Source organism: Ovis canadensis, chromosome 11, assembly GCF_042477335.2.
Source record: "Ovis canadensis isolate MfBH-ARS-UI-01 breed Bighorn chromosome 11, ARS-UI_OviCan_v2, whole genome shotgun sequence".
Classification (NCBI taxonomy): domain Eukaryota; kingdom Metazoa; phylum Chordata; class Mammalia; order Artiodactyla; family Bovidae; genus Ovis; species Ovis canadensis.
This window is the reverse complement of record NC_091255.1, coordinates 58,905,927-58,920,431: the sequence shown is the minus strand read 5'-3', so window position 1 is coordinate 58,920,431 and position 14,505 is coordinate 58,905,927. Positions and strand designations below refer to the sequence as shown.

The 14,505-nt window shown below is 51.5% G+C and overlaps 1 protein-coding gene across 2 annotated transcripts in view; it reads right to left on the bottom strand.

Moving 5' to 3' along the window:
- The window catches only part of CCDC57 (coiled-coil domain containing 57), a 119,434-nt gene that overhangs the window by 50,485 nt on the left and 54,444 nt on the right, over window positions 1-14,505 (bottom strand). For both annotated transcript variants that reach the window (XM_069541881.1, XM_069541882.1), the window contains 3 exons: window positions 11,349-11,449; window positions 8,153-8,353; window positions 2,764-2,950 (listed from right to left, as the gene is read on the bottom strand). In XM_069541881.1, coding sequence (XP_069397982.1) covers window positions 2,764-2,950; window positions 8,153-8,353; window positions 11,349-11,449 — 489 coding nt within the window. The remainder of the gene's footprint in view (window positions 1-2,763; window positions 2,951-8,152; window positions 8,354-11,348; window positions 11,450-14,505) is intronic.

Here is a 14,505-nt window from a genome sequence, read left to right as displayed (position 1 = left end):
GGGACTTTTTATTCTGGGCGTGAACTCAGCGCTGACTTACTTGCCCTCTTCAGACTCCTGCAGAGGCAAGTGGCATCCACAGCCTTGTCATGTCTGGGGATTTCTCCTGGACGTTCTGTCCAGCACTTTGCCTGTCATCAGTGAATGCCCACGTTGGGTACTGATTATTTTTTATCTGTCAGGTATGTTGCAAATATTTCTCCCATCTATTGTCTTTTATCTTTGTGTACGATGTCTTTTTCTTACAGATGTTTTAGGATGTGATGACATCAACTCTGTTGATTTTTGCCTTTCTCACTTCTAGGTGGTTTTAGACATTTTTTTTTACCGTTATTTAGGGAAGCCTTCATCATACAAAGGTGAACTGAGCCAGTGTGTGCACAGCCAATGGGGGAAAGGGCAGTTTGAGCAGAATCCCACATCCCTGCACATATGGAAGTTTTAGGAAATGAAAGAGGGATAACCAGAGACGCAGACGAAAACAGTTACAGGCCACTATGTGCTGCTCTATGGCAGTATTTGAAAGACTAGGGACTTTGGAGAGATTTCCAGCAAAATGCACATGTCCAGAAGTGATCCAAGAAGAGGCAGAAAATCCATACAGACAGATCACCAGAGAAGAAAAACAGAAGATATTACTAAAAGTCTACCACTAATGAAAACAGCAGGCATGGAAGGCTCTTCTGCTGAGGTCTCTGTCAGAGAAGGCTGCAAACTTGGCCGCGAGGAATGCGTAGTTTTCTCTGACACTGGGAGGCACAGGAGGGCAGGCCTGGCAATAGAGGATCTGCTCCTTTGTTGGATGGATGGGCGGATGGATGGATGCGGGGTAGATGGGTTGAGAGACGTGTGAATGTGTCAGTGAGTGGATGCTGGATAGATAGGTAGGTGGATGACTCACTTACATACTTGGTGGCTGTGAGGCCAGCTGATTAGACTAGGAAGTCACCATGAGGGGAAAGACAGGTTCATTGGAATAAAAGGTCGGAGGGGGAGGGAGGCATGGCTGTGCCTCCCTCTGGAAGCCTCGGGGGCTGGAAGGGCAACTGAGCAGTGGCAGGGCTTGGCACAGAGGCCAAGGTCAAGGAGAAGCAAGGTTCAGATGTGGGAGGGAATGCAGTGGAATTAAGAAATGGAGCCGTAAGTGAATGGAGGCCATGAAATGACAGGCGTGTGGGGCGGGGAGCACATACATGGCATGGCCTTTAAAAGTAAAAACAGGGTTTTTAGTGAACTTGGCAGAAGATGGCCCAGAAGTGCCCCTAGGGAACAAGCAAAGCCAAACCTTCCCCTTCAACTTGTGGAGCAGAAGGAGGACTGAACGGAAGGAGGGCTTTGTCCAACGGGTCCCAAGGGAAGGAGCCAGCTCCGTGAAAGATGCCCACTGTTGCTGCTTGCACACTGATGACATCTAGAAATACACTGAGCGCTGCTCACCCTTCTTTCAGGGGTGGGTTCTTAGAAGGACAGAGCCTCTGAGGGAAGTCTCACCCAGGTCCCCTACCCACAAAAGGTGGATGTGTACAGCGGTCTCCAAGTACAACTGGGGATCACTTCACATGGATGGTTTGGTTGACCTCTGTGTCTCGGGCACCTGGCACATAGCAGCCACTCAGCAAGATGTCTGCTGAAAACACAAGTGACTTGTCTGCTCCTCCTTAGATTTTCCAGGGTCTTCTACACCCTCTCCTCTCAGTTCCACAGTCTCCTTTGTGCTCCTGAGTCCAACTTCCAATCACTTGGTAATTTCAGGAGTCAACATATTAAGGCTAAATATTAATGTATTCAAAACAACTATTCTCGTTCACGCAGGTAAATGCTGGAGAGAGACCAGGGTGGATGTTCTGTCCCGTCTCCTCCCCTTCAGTGGGAAGTACTTTCTGGACACTGCAGTGGTCGGGGGTGAGAAGGAGCCGGGAGGGAAGCCGGGGCTCTCGTTAGCCGAGAGAAGCATTTTGTGGATACCCTGTTGCTCTGAGCACTTTACAGGCACACTGGGGTACTCTGCCTCCAATAGGAAATGCAAGTCAGAGACCTTGCTCCTCAAGTTGGTGAGCTGTCATGGAGAGAGGGGTGGCTTAGTTTCACATCAACAACAAGGTGAAATCCCAAAGACCCGAGATTTGGAGATCATCACAGTTACTCAAAGCTGTGGCTGGAAAAGGACAGAGGCAGGAGCCACAGAAGGTGAGGGGGAGGCTGCGAGAAAGGGGCTGGTGCCCTGGCTGCAGGAAAACCAAGGGGTTTAAAGGCAGGTAGGCTAGTGCTCTGAGACGCCAGGAGAGGCTCAACGTCTAGTAGCTCTAGTGGGTTAACCGTGGGACCTCAGGCCCGGTCCATGGGTCCCTTTCTCAGGAACCAGCACCCAAGACCCCCGCGACGGGCAGCCTGGGCGTCTGCAGCCCACGGTCCAGGCTTTGGCCGCACTGCACACACTGCCGCTTTTATCCTGAGGAGGCCAAGGCTGTGGCTGGCCTGGGAACACGGCAGCCTTTGCTGCCACCACAAAGCCGCATAGAAACGCCAGCTGCTTCGCTAACCTGTGGCATTTTTCTCATAAAATGCTGCCAGAGGGGTGGGTTCACAGGACTCTCACTGCAGAGATCAAACCAAGTCCTGTCTGTTCTTCCTTCTGTCCCCACCCCAATCCTGGGCTGGGCCTCCCCTGCCCAGCCCTCCACCCAGCCCTCCTCGGGCCAGCCCTCCCCTGCACCCTGCACCTCCATCACCAGAGCAGGGGTGGAGAGAGGGGGAATGACCCACCGGTGAGGTGCCCCAGCTCTGCTCGCAGCCGGTTTCCCAGCTCCAGGAGCTGCTCCTTCTCCAGGCGCAGCCGCAGGATCTTCCTGGCAGCCTCCTTGAGCTTCCTCTGGAGTCGGGGCACAGACAGGACCTGCAGGGGCTGCGTCCCATGGTCCTCTGTCCTTGTGGGTCCGCCGTCTGCAGGAACCTGCGAACAAATCCACACGGCAGAGACCATCAGACGAGCCTGGGGTTGTTGGGGGGTGGTAGGAGGAAGTGGGAGTGAGGGTGCGGACAGCAGGAGCCACTGCCTGACCAACTGTCCCAGAACCCACACCACTGGGTGACGTCCCTCCAGCCTAACAGACAAACTTGCATCCCTGCAACACGCATCCACAACAGCCTTTGCTCTCATTGGGGTGGGGGTGGGGGGGCGCACGGGGCAGGGCGGGAAATTGGGGAAAGTATGTGATGAAGGTTGTCAAAGCTCCCAGGCCAAGGCTTGCCTGCCCTTGCTTACTCTGTGGCTCCCCCACCCCCTCACTACCAGTGCTTCTGTGTCTTGCCAGTAAAGACAATGAGGAAGCAGCCCAGGCCCGGGACCCATGAGGGCTACACATGTGATCATCGCCTCCTCTGCTGGCCCCTCTGTCATAGGCTGGGTGCCTGCTGTCTGCCTGGTGTGGAAGGGGGCCAGCGGAGACCCAAAGTGAGGCCTGTGAAGGTAACCCAGCCTCGGTTACTCTTTCTCCAGCCCTGGACGTCTGTGCGGCTGGGCCCCTCTCCAGTGCCCCCTCTGCCCTCACTCGCTCAGCACGTTGCTTCCCCTGCCTCCTCTCTGACTTAATCTGTCCAGACTCCTAACTCACTTTCTCCACCTGTCCTTCAGACTTCCCTCAACCATCACAGGCTGGCCCAGGTTTCCCACTGTCCTGACCCTGACGAGAGTACAGAGAGAAAGCAAAGGAGGCCAAAGGCAGGAGCAGTGGCTACTTGTGGGCCTTGCCCGGGCGGCACCATGTGGCCCTTCAGTCTGCCACTGGCCCAGCTGTCCCATTTCCCACTATCCCACGGTCCAACCACATGGCTCTTACACACACATGCTGTCCCACATAGAGGGGTTTTTGGAACGGGGTGGGGTATGGGGATAAGAGAAAGGGAAAAAGAAGAATGTGTGTGGCTGCCTTTGTGCCGGGCAGGGGCCCAGGAAGAGCCAGTGGTGTCCAAGGCCCCGAGGGAGGCAGGTGGCCTACTTAGGCATGGCTATTGCTAACACCTATGAAAAGCTGCACTGTTGACCCAGCCAAGCGAACTGGTGCCAGAACGACGAACCTGCTCTGTGTCCCTGGAACAGACCAGCACACCCTGTCCTGGCCCAGTTTCCTGGTGAGTCTTTTCAGGGCTGGCATGCACCTGTGCCCTCCTATGGTCTTGGAGCCACAGTGATTGCACAGCAGTGCCTCCAGCACATGCCTGGCATGTGGCGTGAAGGGGGCATATGGAGGTGAGATGGCAAAGGGAACATCAGAGAAAGGCCTTGGCTCAGGGTCTCTCAAGGGCACAGGACCAGGACTGGTGGGAGACCTGGAGTGTGAATTCACACACGGGGCTGCACAGGCCCCAGGCGGCTGACATGACGACCCCTTTGGGAAGTCATACAGCCTCCAGGGGTGCAGCCCTGGGGTTGGGGTACCAGCCCAGTCAATTCTCCAGGCTTGGTCCCTCTCTACAGGGATATGCTGTACGATTATCTTGTGTTATCTGAAGTAAAATCCTGAAAACAGAGACTTTCCAAACCTCAGAACACTTAAAAATCTAAAAATCTCTTCAAAAGCAGCACCCCTGCACCACCACTCCATCCCACCCCTCATCTCCCGCCCAGCAAAGATGGCCATTGGCCTGAGCCGAGGAACCAACGCTGCCCAGGACGTGGCAGCACTCCGGGCTGGGGAGTCCTGATCTTGAATGGTCCATGTTCTTTCACACAGTGACCGCATGCGATGAGCGGGGGGCTGCAGCTGGGGCCCCCGCTCCTAAGCTCAGTTCCTGGTAAGATGAAGCTTATTTTGATGACTCTACAGCCTCAGCCCACAGTGACACAATGCTAACAATGACCTGAAACACCTAGGAGCTTCTACACTGCTACATTCAGGGGCCAAGGTCCCACCCTGTGAAGGCCACATCCGCCTGCCCCTACCTTGCTCGGCTGCCAGTCCCAGCATCTTGGCCAGAATCCACGCAGCAGAGGGGAAGCTTGAGGATTCCTAATGACTCTGTTCCCCAGGGAAGGGAGTGCCTGGGCTCCCCCATGCCCCCCACCCCTTCCTGAGAAGCCCTGTGGGGAGACTGAGGACCAGGGAGAAGCAGCGGGGCTCCAACAGGAGGGAGAGCACAGCACTGCCCCCTAGTGGTCGAAGCCGGGAGAAGCCCAGTAGGCATCTCGGGGTCTGGGCAGAGGGGCCCACGGGAGGCAGGGGTCTCGGTGAGCAGATAAACAGGGAAGTGTGACCATGCAGCCTCAGGGGAGCTCCGCCGTCTGCAGGGCCCTTCTGGGTTGGAAGTCTGGACTTGATGTGGCAGAATCTCATCCCCAGGAAGAGGCTGCAGGGGTGGCCTAAGGCCCCATGCCCCTGTCTCACTGCTGGTGCTTCCTCCCCTCTCCACATACATCTCTCTCTGAACCATCTGAGGGTGAGTTGGAGACATTGCACCCCTTTATGCCCCGATACTTCAGTTGGTACTTTCTAAAAATAGGGACATTCTCTTAGTAATCAGTTAAGAAAGCTGCCCAGATGGCTGACCCAACCCATCTTGAAAGCTGCACAGCCTCTAGGGGTGCAAAGGTTGAGGTGGTGGGGGAGTGGCTAGGCCATCCTTTCTCTAGGCTTGGTCCTCCTCTATAGGAACATGGCAGAAGTTTTACAGGGCCATGGCATTATGACCTAATGCACAGTCCACAGGCACCTCTATCAGCTGCCCAGAGGACATCCTTTATGGCCTGTTTCTCCTGCCTGGGGTCCATGTCCTGGGTCCCCTTAGTCCTTGACAGAATGGACAGGCTGCATGTTTAGAGTCCCTCGCTCAGGATCTGTCCAAAATCTCATACTTGGGAGTCAGGAGTGAGGCTGTCCCTCTCCTGTCCATTGGCCCACGATGTCTGTCTGTCCCAGTGTTGGCAAAGGAAGCTGATCCCTTGGAAGTGGTGTCCACAGGCTGCTGCACTGGAAAGTTACTGTCTTCCCTTCACAATAAGAAGAACTTGTGGGGAGACTCCTCATAAACAGCTTGTCCAGAATTTCGGCATCCACTGACGACTTTCCCATGGTGTCACTTCCTTCACATCCTTAGCTGATGTTCTAAGTAAGAAAGAGTTTCCCTCTCTCCTTCCTTCCCTTGTCAGCTTATTTGCATCAGCATGAATGTAAATTTTGGTAGGCAAATTATAACTGTGATTTCATGATTGATTAGTCTGGATCTGGTCAGTGGGAGCCCTTTATGCTGGCTCCTGGCCCCTTGTCATATCCCTGTGGCAGTGGAATCGGCCTCCTACCCTGGTTCTTCTCTACAGAGCAGAAGTTCAGGAATGCGATCTAGGCACTGGCTGTGTGCTCACCCACCCTGGGGAGCCACTGTTCCTTGGCTCCCAGTGGATGGAGCCAGGATGTGTGAACACCCCTTTCTTCAAAGTAACCCACGAGTTTAACCTCCAACCCCAATTTGTGCCCCAGAGGTACCTCAGCCCTCCCCACCACCGTTTCCCCAAGTCTCGGAAGCCTGATGCCCACAACCTCTTCTCTGGGCACCCAACACACAGCTGGGGAATTACAAGTGGAGCCTGGATTGGGTGGGCCTAGTCTGGGCCAAGGGTTCCCTGTACGTCCAATTTTTCACCCTAGGAGTGACCTCACCAAGGTCATGGGACACCTAGACCTGGAAGGAGGTGGGACCCTGACAACTGTGCAGAAACTACTAGACCCAGAGAGCTCACTCAACACCCACCCTGGGAGAACAGCGGTGGGCCTCAAGTTGCTTCAGATCCCAGGCTGACTGCCAAGAGATAAGTACTTCAACTTTAATTTCCACTCATTTGCAGGGTTTCTTCCTCTTTCGCTCAAAGCGGGTGGGGTCAGTGAGTTCTGTGAGGGCTGCTAACAGGGGAGCTACGAGGGCCACTGGGGCTGCAGCAAGCCCCTGGCAGCACCTGGAGCAGCCGTGGCCGTGGCAGGAGAGCAGACACGTCACCGCTGGCGACTGCTGCCCAGCTGGGCCTGGAGCCACTGGACTTGACTCCTGAGACGCAGGGCTGTGGAGCTGTCTGAGGCTCCTGGGGATGCATCCACCTACCCGTGGCACAGAGGGTTCACTTTCCACTTCCAGTGTCCCCACAGCTCAGACTCCCTCAGCCTCCCCCTCACCAGCCCCTAAAGCCACTCCTCATGTTTGCCTCCGCCAAGGCACAGCGGCCCCCCACCGTGTTCACTGGGCCAGACAGCGTCCTGGGCTGCGTATTCTCCCTTCGAGGCCCTTCACAGCCCCCGATAGTGGGTTCTGGAGTCGGGTCCCCTGTGTGTCCCTAAGTCACTCTCCTAGCTTGGTCTGTGGGATGAGAGCTACTCAGCAGGGGGTGGGGTGGGTGGGGAATACAGTCAATGCTGTTTCTGCCTGAGGCCTCTCAGCACCTTCATCTTATTGTCCCTAACACCTCCCACTTACGACTGTCACCATCTGCAAACAGGTGACACGGGTAACTGCAGGTCACCATCTGTGATCGCAGGTACCTGACAGGTCTCAGGACGTGTGTCACGTGATGTCCTGTGACAAAAGCCATTCTTTGCAGCATTTCTATAACAGTGTTTAGGAAGTGGTCAAGTAGCCTGTCTGGTAGGCACGCAGGGAAAACGTGCTGTGGTAGAACTCACGCCCTGGCCTGGGACCTTGGCCTAAACCCAACCACGGAACTGGAGGGGGGCTGGGTGCCAAGGGCCTGACCGGGACCAGGGCACTAGGTGGCCTGCTGGCCAGTGCTCCAGGCAGTATCTCAAACACTCTGAGAAGCTCATGAGATACACAGGGTCCACCCCGGGGGTCCTCTGGAAGGAAAAGTCACCTTGTTACATCCATTTCAGGGCTTCCTAGGCCCTTGAAGCACATGGTCAAGGCCTCCTGTTTCAGAGGACACAGAATGGCCCCCTTCATGTGTGCAGGCTCCCTACATAGTTTTAAATGAGGGATCTCAGCAACCCGCAGGACAAGGGCATGGTGGCAGCCCTTTACAGCGTCTGCAGAGAACAGCCCAGACAAAGCCACCCCAGCCAGGGAAGAAGAGGGAGGGAGGGGAGGGCTCCCCACTGGCCAAGACCGCACCCCAGACCAGTCCCGCACAGGATGCAGAGCACCACGGGGCACCCACCTCTCCTCCAACAGCTGCAGTATCTGAGGCCTTTGGTTGCTGCCTGCCGGCAGCGCCCCCACTTTCCTTCCTAGCTGACCCGAGATGCTTCTCCAGCTCGGCCACCTGCTTCTGCAGCTGCAGAGCCTCCACGTGCACCTGGTCCAGCTCGTGGGGAAGCTCTCGCTGGATGGTGTCCACGTCCAGGGGTTCTTGCAGCACCTGGGGGGCCATTTTAGAGGCAATGTTAGGAAGGAGGCAGGCTCTGGGAGGGGGTCTGGAACAGATCAGCAGGGAGGACTGGGAAGCAGGAGAAGGGAGGTACTAGGTGGCAGGAATACCAGAAAGATCAGAAGGACACATGCTGGTCAGCCTCCCCTCTCTGGCTTGATTCCAACCTCCATAAGACTGCGCCCCTGCAACCAAGCCACTGCACTTCTGCATGAGCAGCCTGGGTCAGCTGCAGGGTGGCCAGGAGGTACATGAGCAGAGTCCAGGCCAGAGCTCTGGGGCCACCCTGTCCTTCGGCTGCCTCTCTGGACATCTGTTCTCCCGGCATAAAGGGGGAAAGACAGGCAAAAAGAAAGACACACTTCTCTACAACCTCAACTTTCCCATTTTATTCTCAGGAAGATAAGATACCATCTTCCTATTCTGGAGGCTTCCACCAGGCTTCCACCTGGTGACTCAGCTGGTAAAGAGTCTGCCTTAGTGCAGGAGACCTGGGTTTAATCCCTGAGTCAGGAAGATTCCCTGGAAAAGGGAACGGTAACCCATTCCAGTATTTTTGTCTGGAGAATTCCATGGAAAGAGGAGCCTGGCAGGTCATAGTTCATGGGATTGCAGAATCGGACATGACTGAGTGACTAACACTTTCCTGTTCCAGGGATTTCAATAGCGAGTTTGTAATGAATACTTTATTCTTTTTGTCACATACACCAAAAAAGGTGATCATCTGATAAACAAACACTGCTGCTGCTGCTGCTGTGTCGCTTCAGTCATGTCTGACTCTGTGCGACCCCACAGACGGCAGCCCACAGGCTCCCCCGTCCCTGGGATTCTCCAGGCAAGAACACTGGAGTGGGCTGCCATTTCCTTCTCCAACGCATGAAAGTGAAAAACGAAAGTGAAGTCACTCAGTCGTGTCCAAGTAAAAACAAATAGAAAACACTTTAGGGTAGACTTTTTCCCTCAGGACAATCAAATAATCTGTGATTACCAAGACAAAATCAAAAGTTCTTATTTACATATTTATTTTCTGTTTGTAGCTTGTGGGGTGTGTGAAATCCTCATGGTGGAGCAGAACTGGGAAAGGGCACAGATCTGAAGGACCCCTGCCCTCATATGTGACACAGGTCTGCAATCCCAGAAAGAGAAAAGCTGTCAAGTTCATTTCCACTGCAATAGCACAACTGCTCTTCAGTCAAGATAAGGCATCTGATTTCCAGGCACTGCCCGCTCCCCACAGAAGACAGAAAGCTCCGAGCAATGTCTGTCACTAGCCAGGAGTCCTGTTCCACAGAAGATGCAGAGTCTGTAGGATGGTGTAACCTACATACTTATGGACTTGAAAGGACATGGGAAAAGGGCCCCATGGGAAAGAAACACCACAAGGCAACATGGAGGTGTGACACCACCAACATCAGCAGTAAGAGCTGTGCTCCCAGGGACATCATCAAGACCATGAAAAGCTAAGGCAGGGAATGGGAGGAAAAGTCTGCGAATCACGTATCTGACCAGAGACTCGAACCCCCAAAATACAAAGAACTCTGATAATTCAACAGTGAGACGACAAACAGCCCAATTAAAAATGGACAGAGGATACTCATGGACATTTCTTCAAAAAAGACATACAAATGGCTGATAAGCACATGAAAACATGCTCAACGTCATTTTTTATCAGTTCAGTTCAGTTGTTCGGTCATGTCCGACTCTTTGCCACCCCATTTCTTTTATCAAGAAAATGCAAATAAGCCACAGAGAGGTCCACCTCAAACCTGCTAGGATGGCTAGAGTCAAAAAGACAGAAAGCAGTTGCTGCTGGTGAGGATGTGAGACACGGGGGCCCTCGTGCACCTTCTGGGAGTGGAAAGTGCGCAGCCACTGTGGAAATGTTTAGTGGGTCTCCAGAAAGTTAAATGTAGAATTACCCTGCGACCAGGGATTCCACTCCTTTGCGTCTACCTGGAAGAACTGAAACAGACACTTGGACAGACAGGAGTCCACCACATTGACAGCAGCCAAATGGCGGAAGCAACCCAAGTGTCTGGCAGATGAGCGGGTACACCGAATGTGGGGTTCTCAAGAGGAAGTTCCAACCCCTGCTTCAGTATCGATGAACCCTGAGGACGTTATGCTGAGTGAAAGCAGCCAGTCACAGAAGAAGAAACACTGAGTGATTTCACTCATAGGAGGCTCCCAGAGGAGCCGGCTTCACAGAGACGGGAAGAGTAGAGTTTACCAGGGCTGGGGGCAGGAAACAGGGAGTTAAGAGTTTCATGGGGACAGAGTTTCTGTTCGAACGATAAAAATGTCCTATTGGGAATAGACCCTGGTGATGGGTACACAATACCGTGAATATACTTAATGTTACTGAATTGTACACGCAAAAATGTCAAATTTTGTTATGTATATTTTACCAGAATTTTAAAAAAAACACTAAACAAAAGAGGTATCATGAGATAATAGCAATAAAGCGCAGGCTGGGTCACCAGCCCCAGGTGCCAGGGTGGAGATGCACTGGAGTTTGACCAGTTGTCCCACCTCCACAGGAAGGAGTGGGTCACCCCAGCGCCTGGTTACAACCTGTCCCCGAGAAGGCAGGGCCAAGGGGACTGCAAGGGCCGGTGCTGGGCGAAGCATCTGGAGTCACAGACAGTGGTGACCAGCACATGCTGTTGCCTCAGCTCGGTGCCGGGGCTTGACGTGGGTCCCTGGACTCGCCCAGCACACCCTGGGTGGGCAGAGACAGGCCCTGCGTGTCAACGGTCAGCACTGTCCCCCCTGCCCTGGACTCCCCTCTGTCGTCTGCCCGGTCCTCACTGTGTGCCTCCCAGGGACACATGAGAGGCGAGCCAGCTGCTCCCAGCAATAACCCCGTCCTCACAGGGAGCCGGAGGCACAGGGAGGCCACAGCAGATTCCTGGGGTTCACTGCCGCCCCGGCAGTGCCCTCAGCTGGGAGACCTACTCAGTCGAGCATCAGAGGGTGGCCATACCTTCTGTCTCAGTCGTGCTACCAGGAAGCTCAGGAGATGCACTCTGTCTCCAAGCCTTCTGAGTGCCAGTCCCATGGACGCTCTATCGACTGGCACAGCTCCTGCAGAAAGAGCGATTTTGTCAGAATAACATTCCTACCATCCTGGGGGAGCTTCCAACTGCCTCGAGAAGGACATCTGTGGTGTCCAGGGCAGAGGTGCGTAGGTATGTTCTTCTCTGCCCTCCTCCAAGGATGGCTACTTGTCACTGCTGGTCCACTGGGACGTTGAAGACATTCTAAAGCTAAGTGGATGCAGCTGGGTGCCCACAAGGACTGAGATGAGATGCACATGAAGAACAAACTTTATGCCAATAAAGTAGGAGTCTTTGCAGAAGAAAAATCCAGCTTTACCAGCTAGTGTCTGTTAGAGGCCGACCTGTGTTGACTCCTAGTCATTTGGCTAGGAATAACAAAAATGTCCACACAATCCACAGGTCAAAGAAGAAATCACAGTGGCTATTAGAAATTACTTTGAACCGAATTACCATAAAAGCACGGCTTATCAAAACTTAAGGAATGCATCTAAAGCTGTCCTTTCAAAAGTATTTACAGCCACAGCAGATTTTTTTAGAAAAGAAGGATGAAAGATAAATGAGCTGAATGTCCATTTCAAAAACGAGGGAAAAAGCAAATAAGGTAGAAGAAAGGACAGAATAAGCCAGTATTAGATGCATTGGAGAAGGAAATGGCAACCCACTCTAGTGTTCTTGCCTGGAGAATCCCAGGGACGGGGGAGCCTTGTGCGCTGCCGTCTATGGGGTCGCACAGAGTTGGACACGACTGAAGCGACTTAGCAGCAGAGGCAGATGCTGAGGAAACACAAAACAGTGTGTGACAGCGGATGACACAATGCTCAAAACATCCATGACAGAATCCAAAATCACTCGTTATACCAACAACAAGGAAGATTGTACCTTGAATGATAAAAGTCCATATCAAGAAGACAGACTAAAGCAATTCCAACAGGGAATATAATACAGTCTCAAAACAAATGGAATATTGGAAGTTTCAGCAAAGGTATGAAAAAAAAATTTTTTTAATGGAAATTTTAGCACCGAAACCATAATAAAAATCTCACTGGATGGGCTCAACAGAAGAAAGAATTGGTGAACTTGAAGAAAAAACAGAAAATTTCCAATCTGAACAATAGAGAAAACAGATTGGAAACAGACAGACAGAGCCTCAGTGACCCGGGGAGAAAAACAAAAGTTCTAATACTCTTGCCACTGGAGTCCAAAAAGGAAGGACAGTGTGGAGCTAGAAAAAATACTTGAAGTAATGGTTGAAAACTTCTCAAATTTGGTTCAGTTTCAATGCCAAAAGGATAAGCCAAGGAAATCTATGCCCAGACCATCATAATCAGATTTCTGAAACTAAAGACAAACTTTGAAAGCACGCAGAGAGAAATGATTGAAAGGCAATAGACTTCTCATCAGAAACAATCATCTGATTTCTCCCCAGAAGAAAATGGTTTAAGTGCTGAAAGCAAAGAACTATAAACTCATAATTTTATACCAGGGAGTACACTCTTCAGGGATGAAGGTGAAACAAAGACATCTCGGATGTAGGAAAACCTTGTGAGTCCATCATGGCAGCCTTGCTGAAAAGGATCTGCTGAAACAAGCGCTTCAGACAGAAGGAACCTAGAATGAAGAAAGAGTCACAGAAAGGATAAGGATTCAAGGAAAGAACGGACCATACCTCTCCTCCTGAGTTTTTAAAATTATGTTTGACAGTTGAAAGCAAAAATGAGAATCCTGTCTGATGTGGTTCTCGATGTACACAGGGGTGGTATTTGCAACAAGAAATGGGCTGTTTAGGCCTGACTGGTGGTAAGATCCCCACATTCCACTTGAAATTGCAAAGTGCTGACACTAGGTGACCGTGATAAGTAAGCATACTGTAATTCCTGGGGAAAACACTAGAAAAAGTACCTAAAGAGATAGACCAAAAAACCAGATCAAAATAGAACACTAAATAATGTTCAAGTGGGGTCGCAAAGAGTCGGACACGACTGAGTGACTGAACTGAACTGAACTGAACTGAACCCAGTGGAGGCAGAATCATGACAAACAACACAGATTCGTATTACAATAGGAATAGGAAGAAATTTCCTTAATCTGACACAAAAAAGTAATGATTAAACTTAAAAGTGTTGAAAATTCTTCTCTGGGATCGGGAAGAAAGTCAGCTATGATCAACATCATAATAAAGAGTTCAGTCAGGGGAAAATAATATAAGAAAAAAGAAAGTAAAAGATATCAGCATTGGAAAAGCCAAAAGTAAGACTTCCACTACCTGGGACAAGATGACTATATACGCAGAGTGTCCTGCCTGCCTTTTTCTTTACTTCCTGAACAATCGAGCCCATAAATCATCAGATGGGCGGCTGGAAGTTACCCTCCGGGGCTGATCTGCCTGAGAGCTGCAATCCAGCTGGTGAGGGAATTGGGATGGAGGGCAGCCTGGGAGTCAGGGTGGGCCTGGGTCAAAGGGTGGGGCCTCTATGTGGGAAAAGGCCTCCGTCCATGCAAGGGAGGGTGCTCACACCCAAGAACTGGATGGAAGAAGTAACGTATGGAGGACAAGGAGCCAGGCTTCTCGTTGGAAAAGGAAGCTAAGAGAAATGGAAGTGGAGACCAGAACAAGCCTGTAAGGCTGGACCAACCATAGAGGAACAGACTGATGAATAAATTTGTCTTAAACACTCTGAATTTCTGTTGCCTTAGGAGATGGATCCAAAATAATACTGCTAAGGTTTATGCAGAGGGTTCTGCCTATAAGTTTTCTTCTAGGAGTTTTATGATTTCTGGCCTCACATTTAGGTCTTTAATCCATTTTGAGTTTATTTTTATAAGTGGTATTAGAGAATGTTCTAATTTTGCTATTTTACATGTAGCTAGCTATCCAGTCTTCCCAGCACCACTTATTGAAGAGACTTTCTTCTCCCCATTGCATATTCTTGATTCCTTGATCACAGAATGAAATTTGGCCATTTGCAACAACATGGATGGACCAGAAGGGCATTATGCTAAGTGAAATAAGTCAGAGAAAGATAAACACAGTATGATGTCTATGTGTGAAATCTAAAAAATATAACTAATAATATAAAGAAA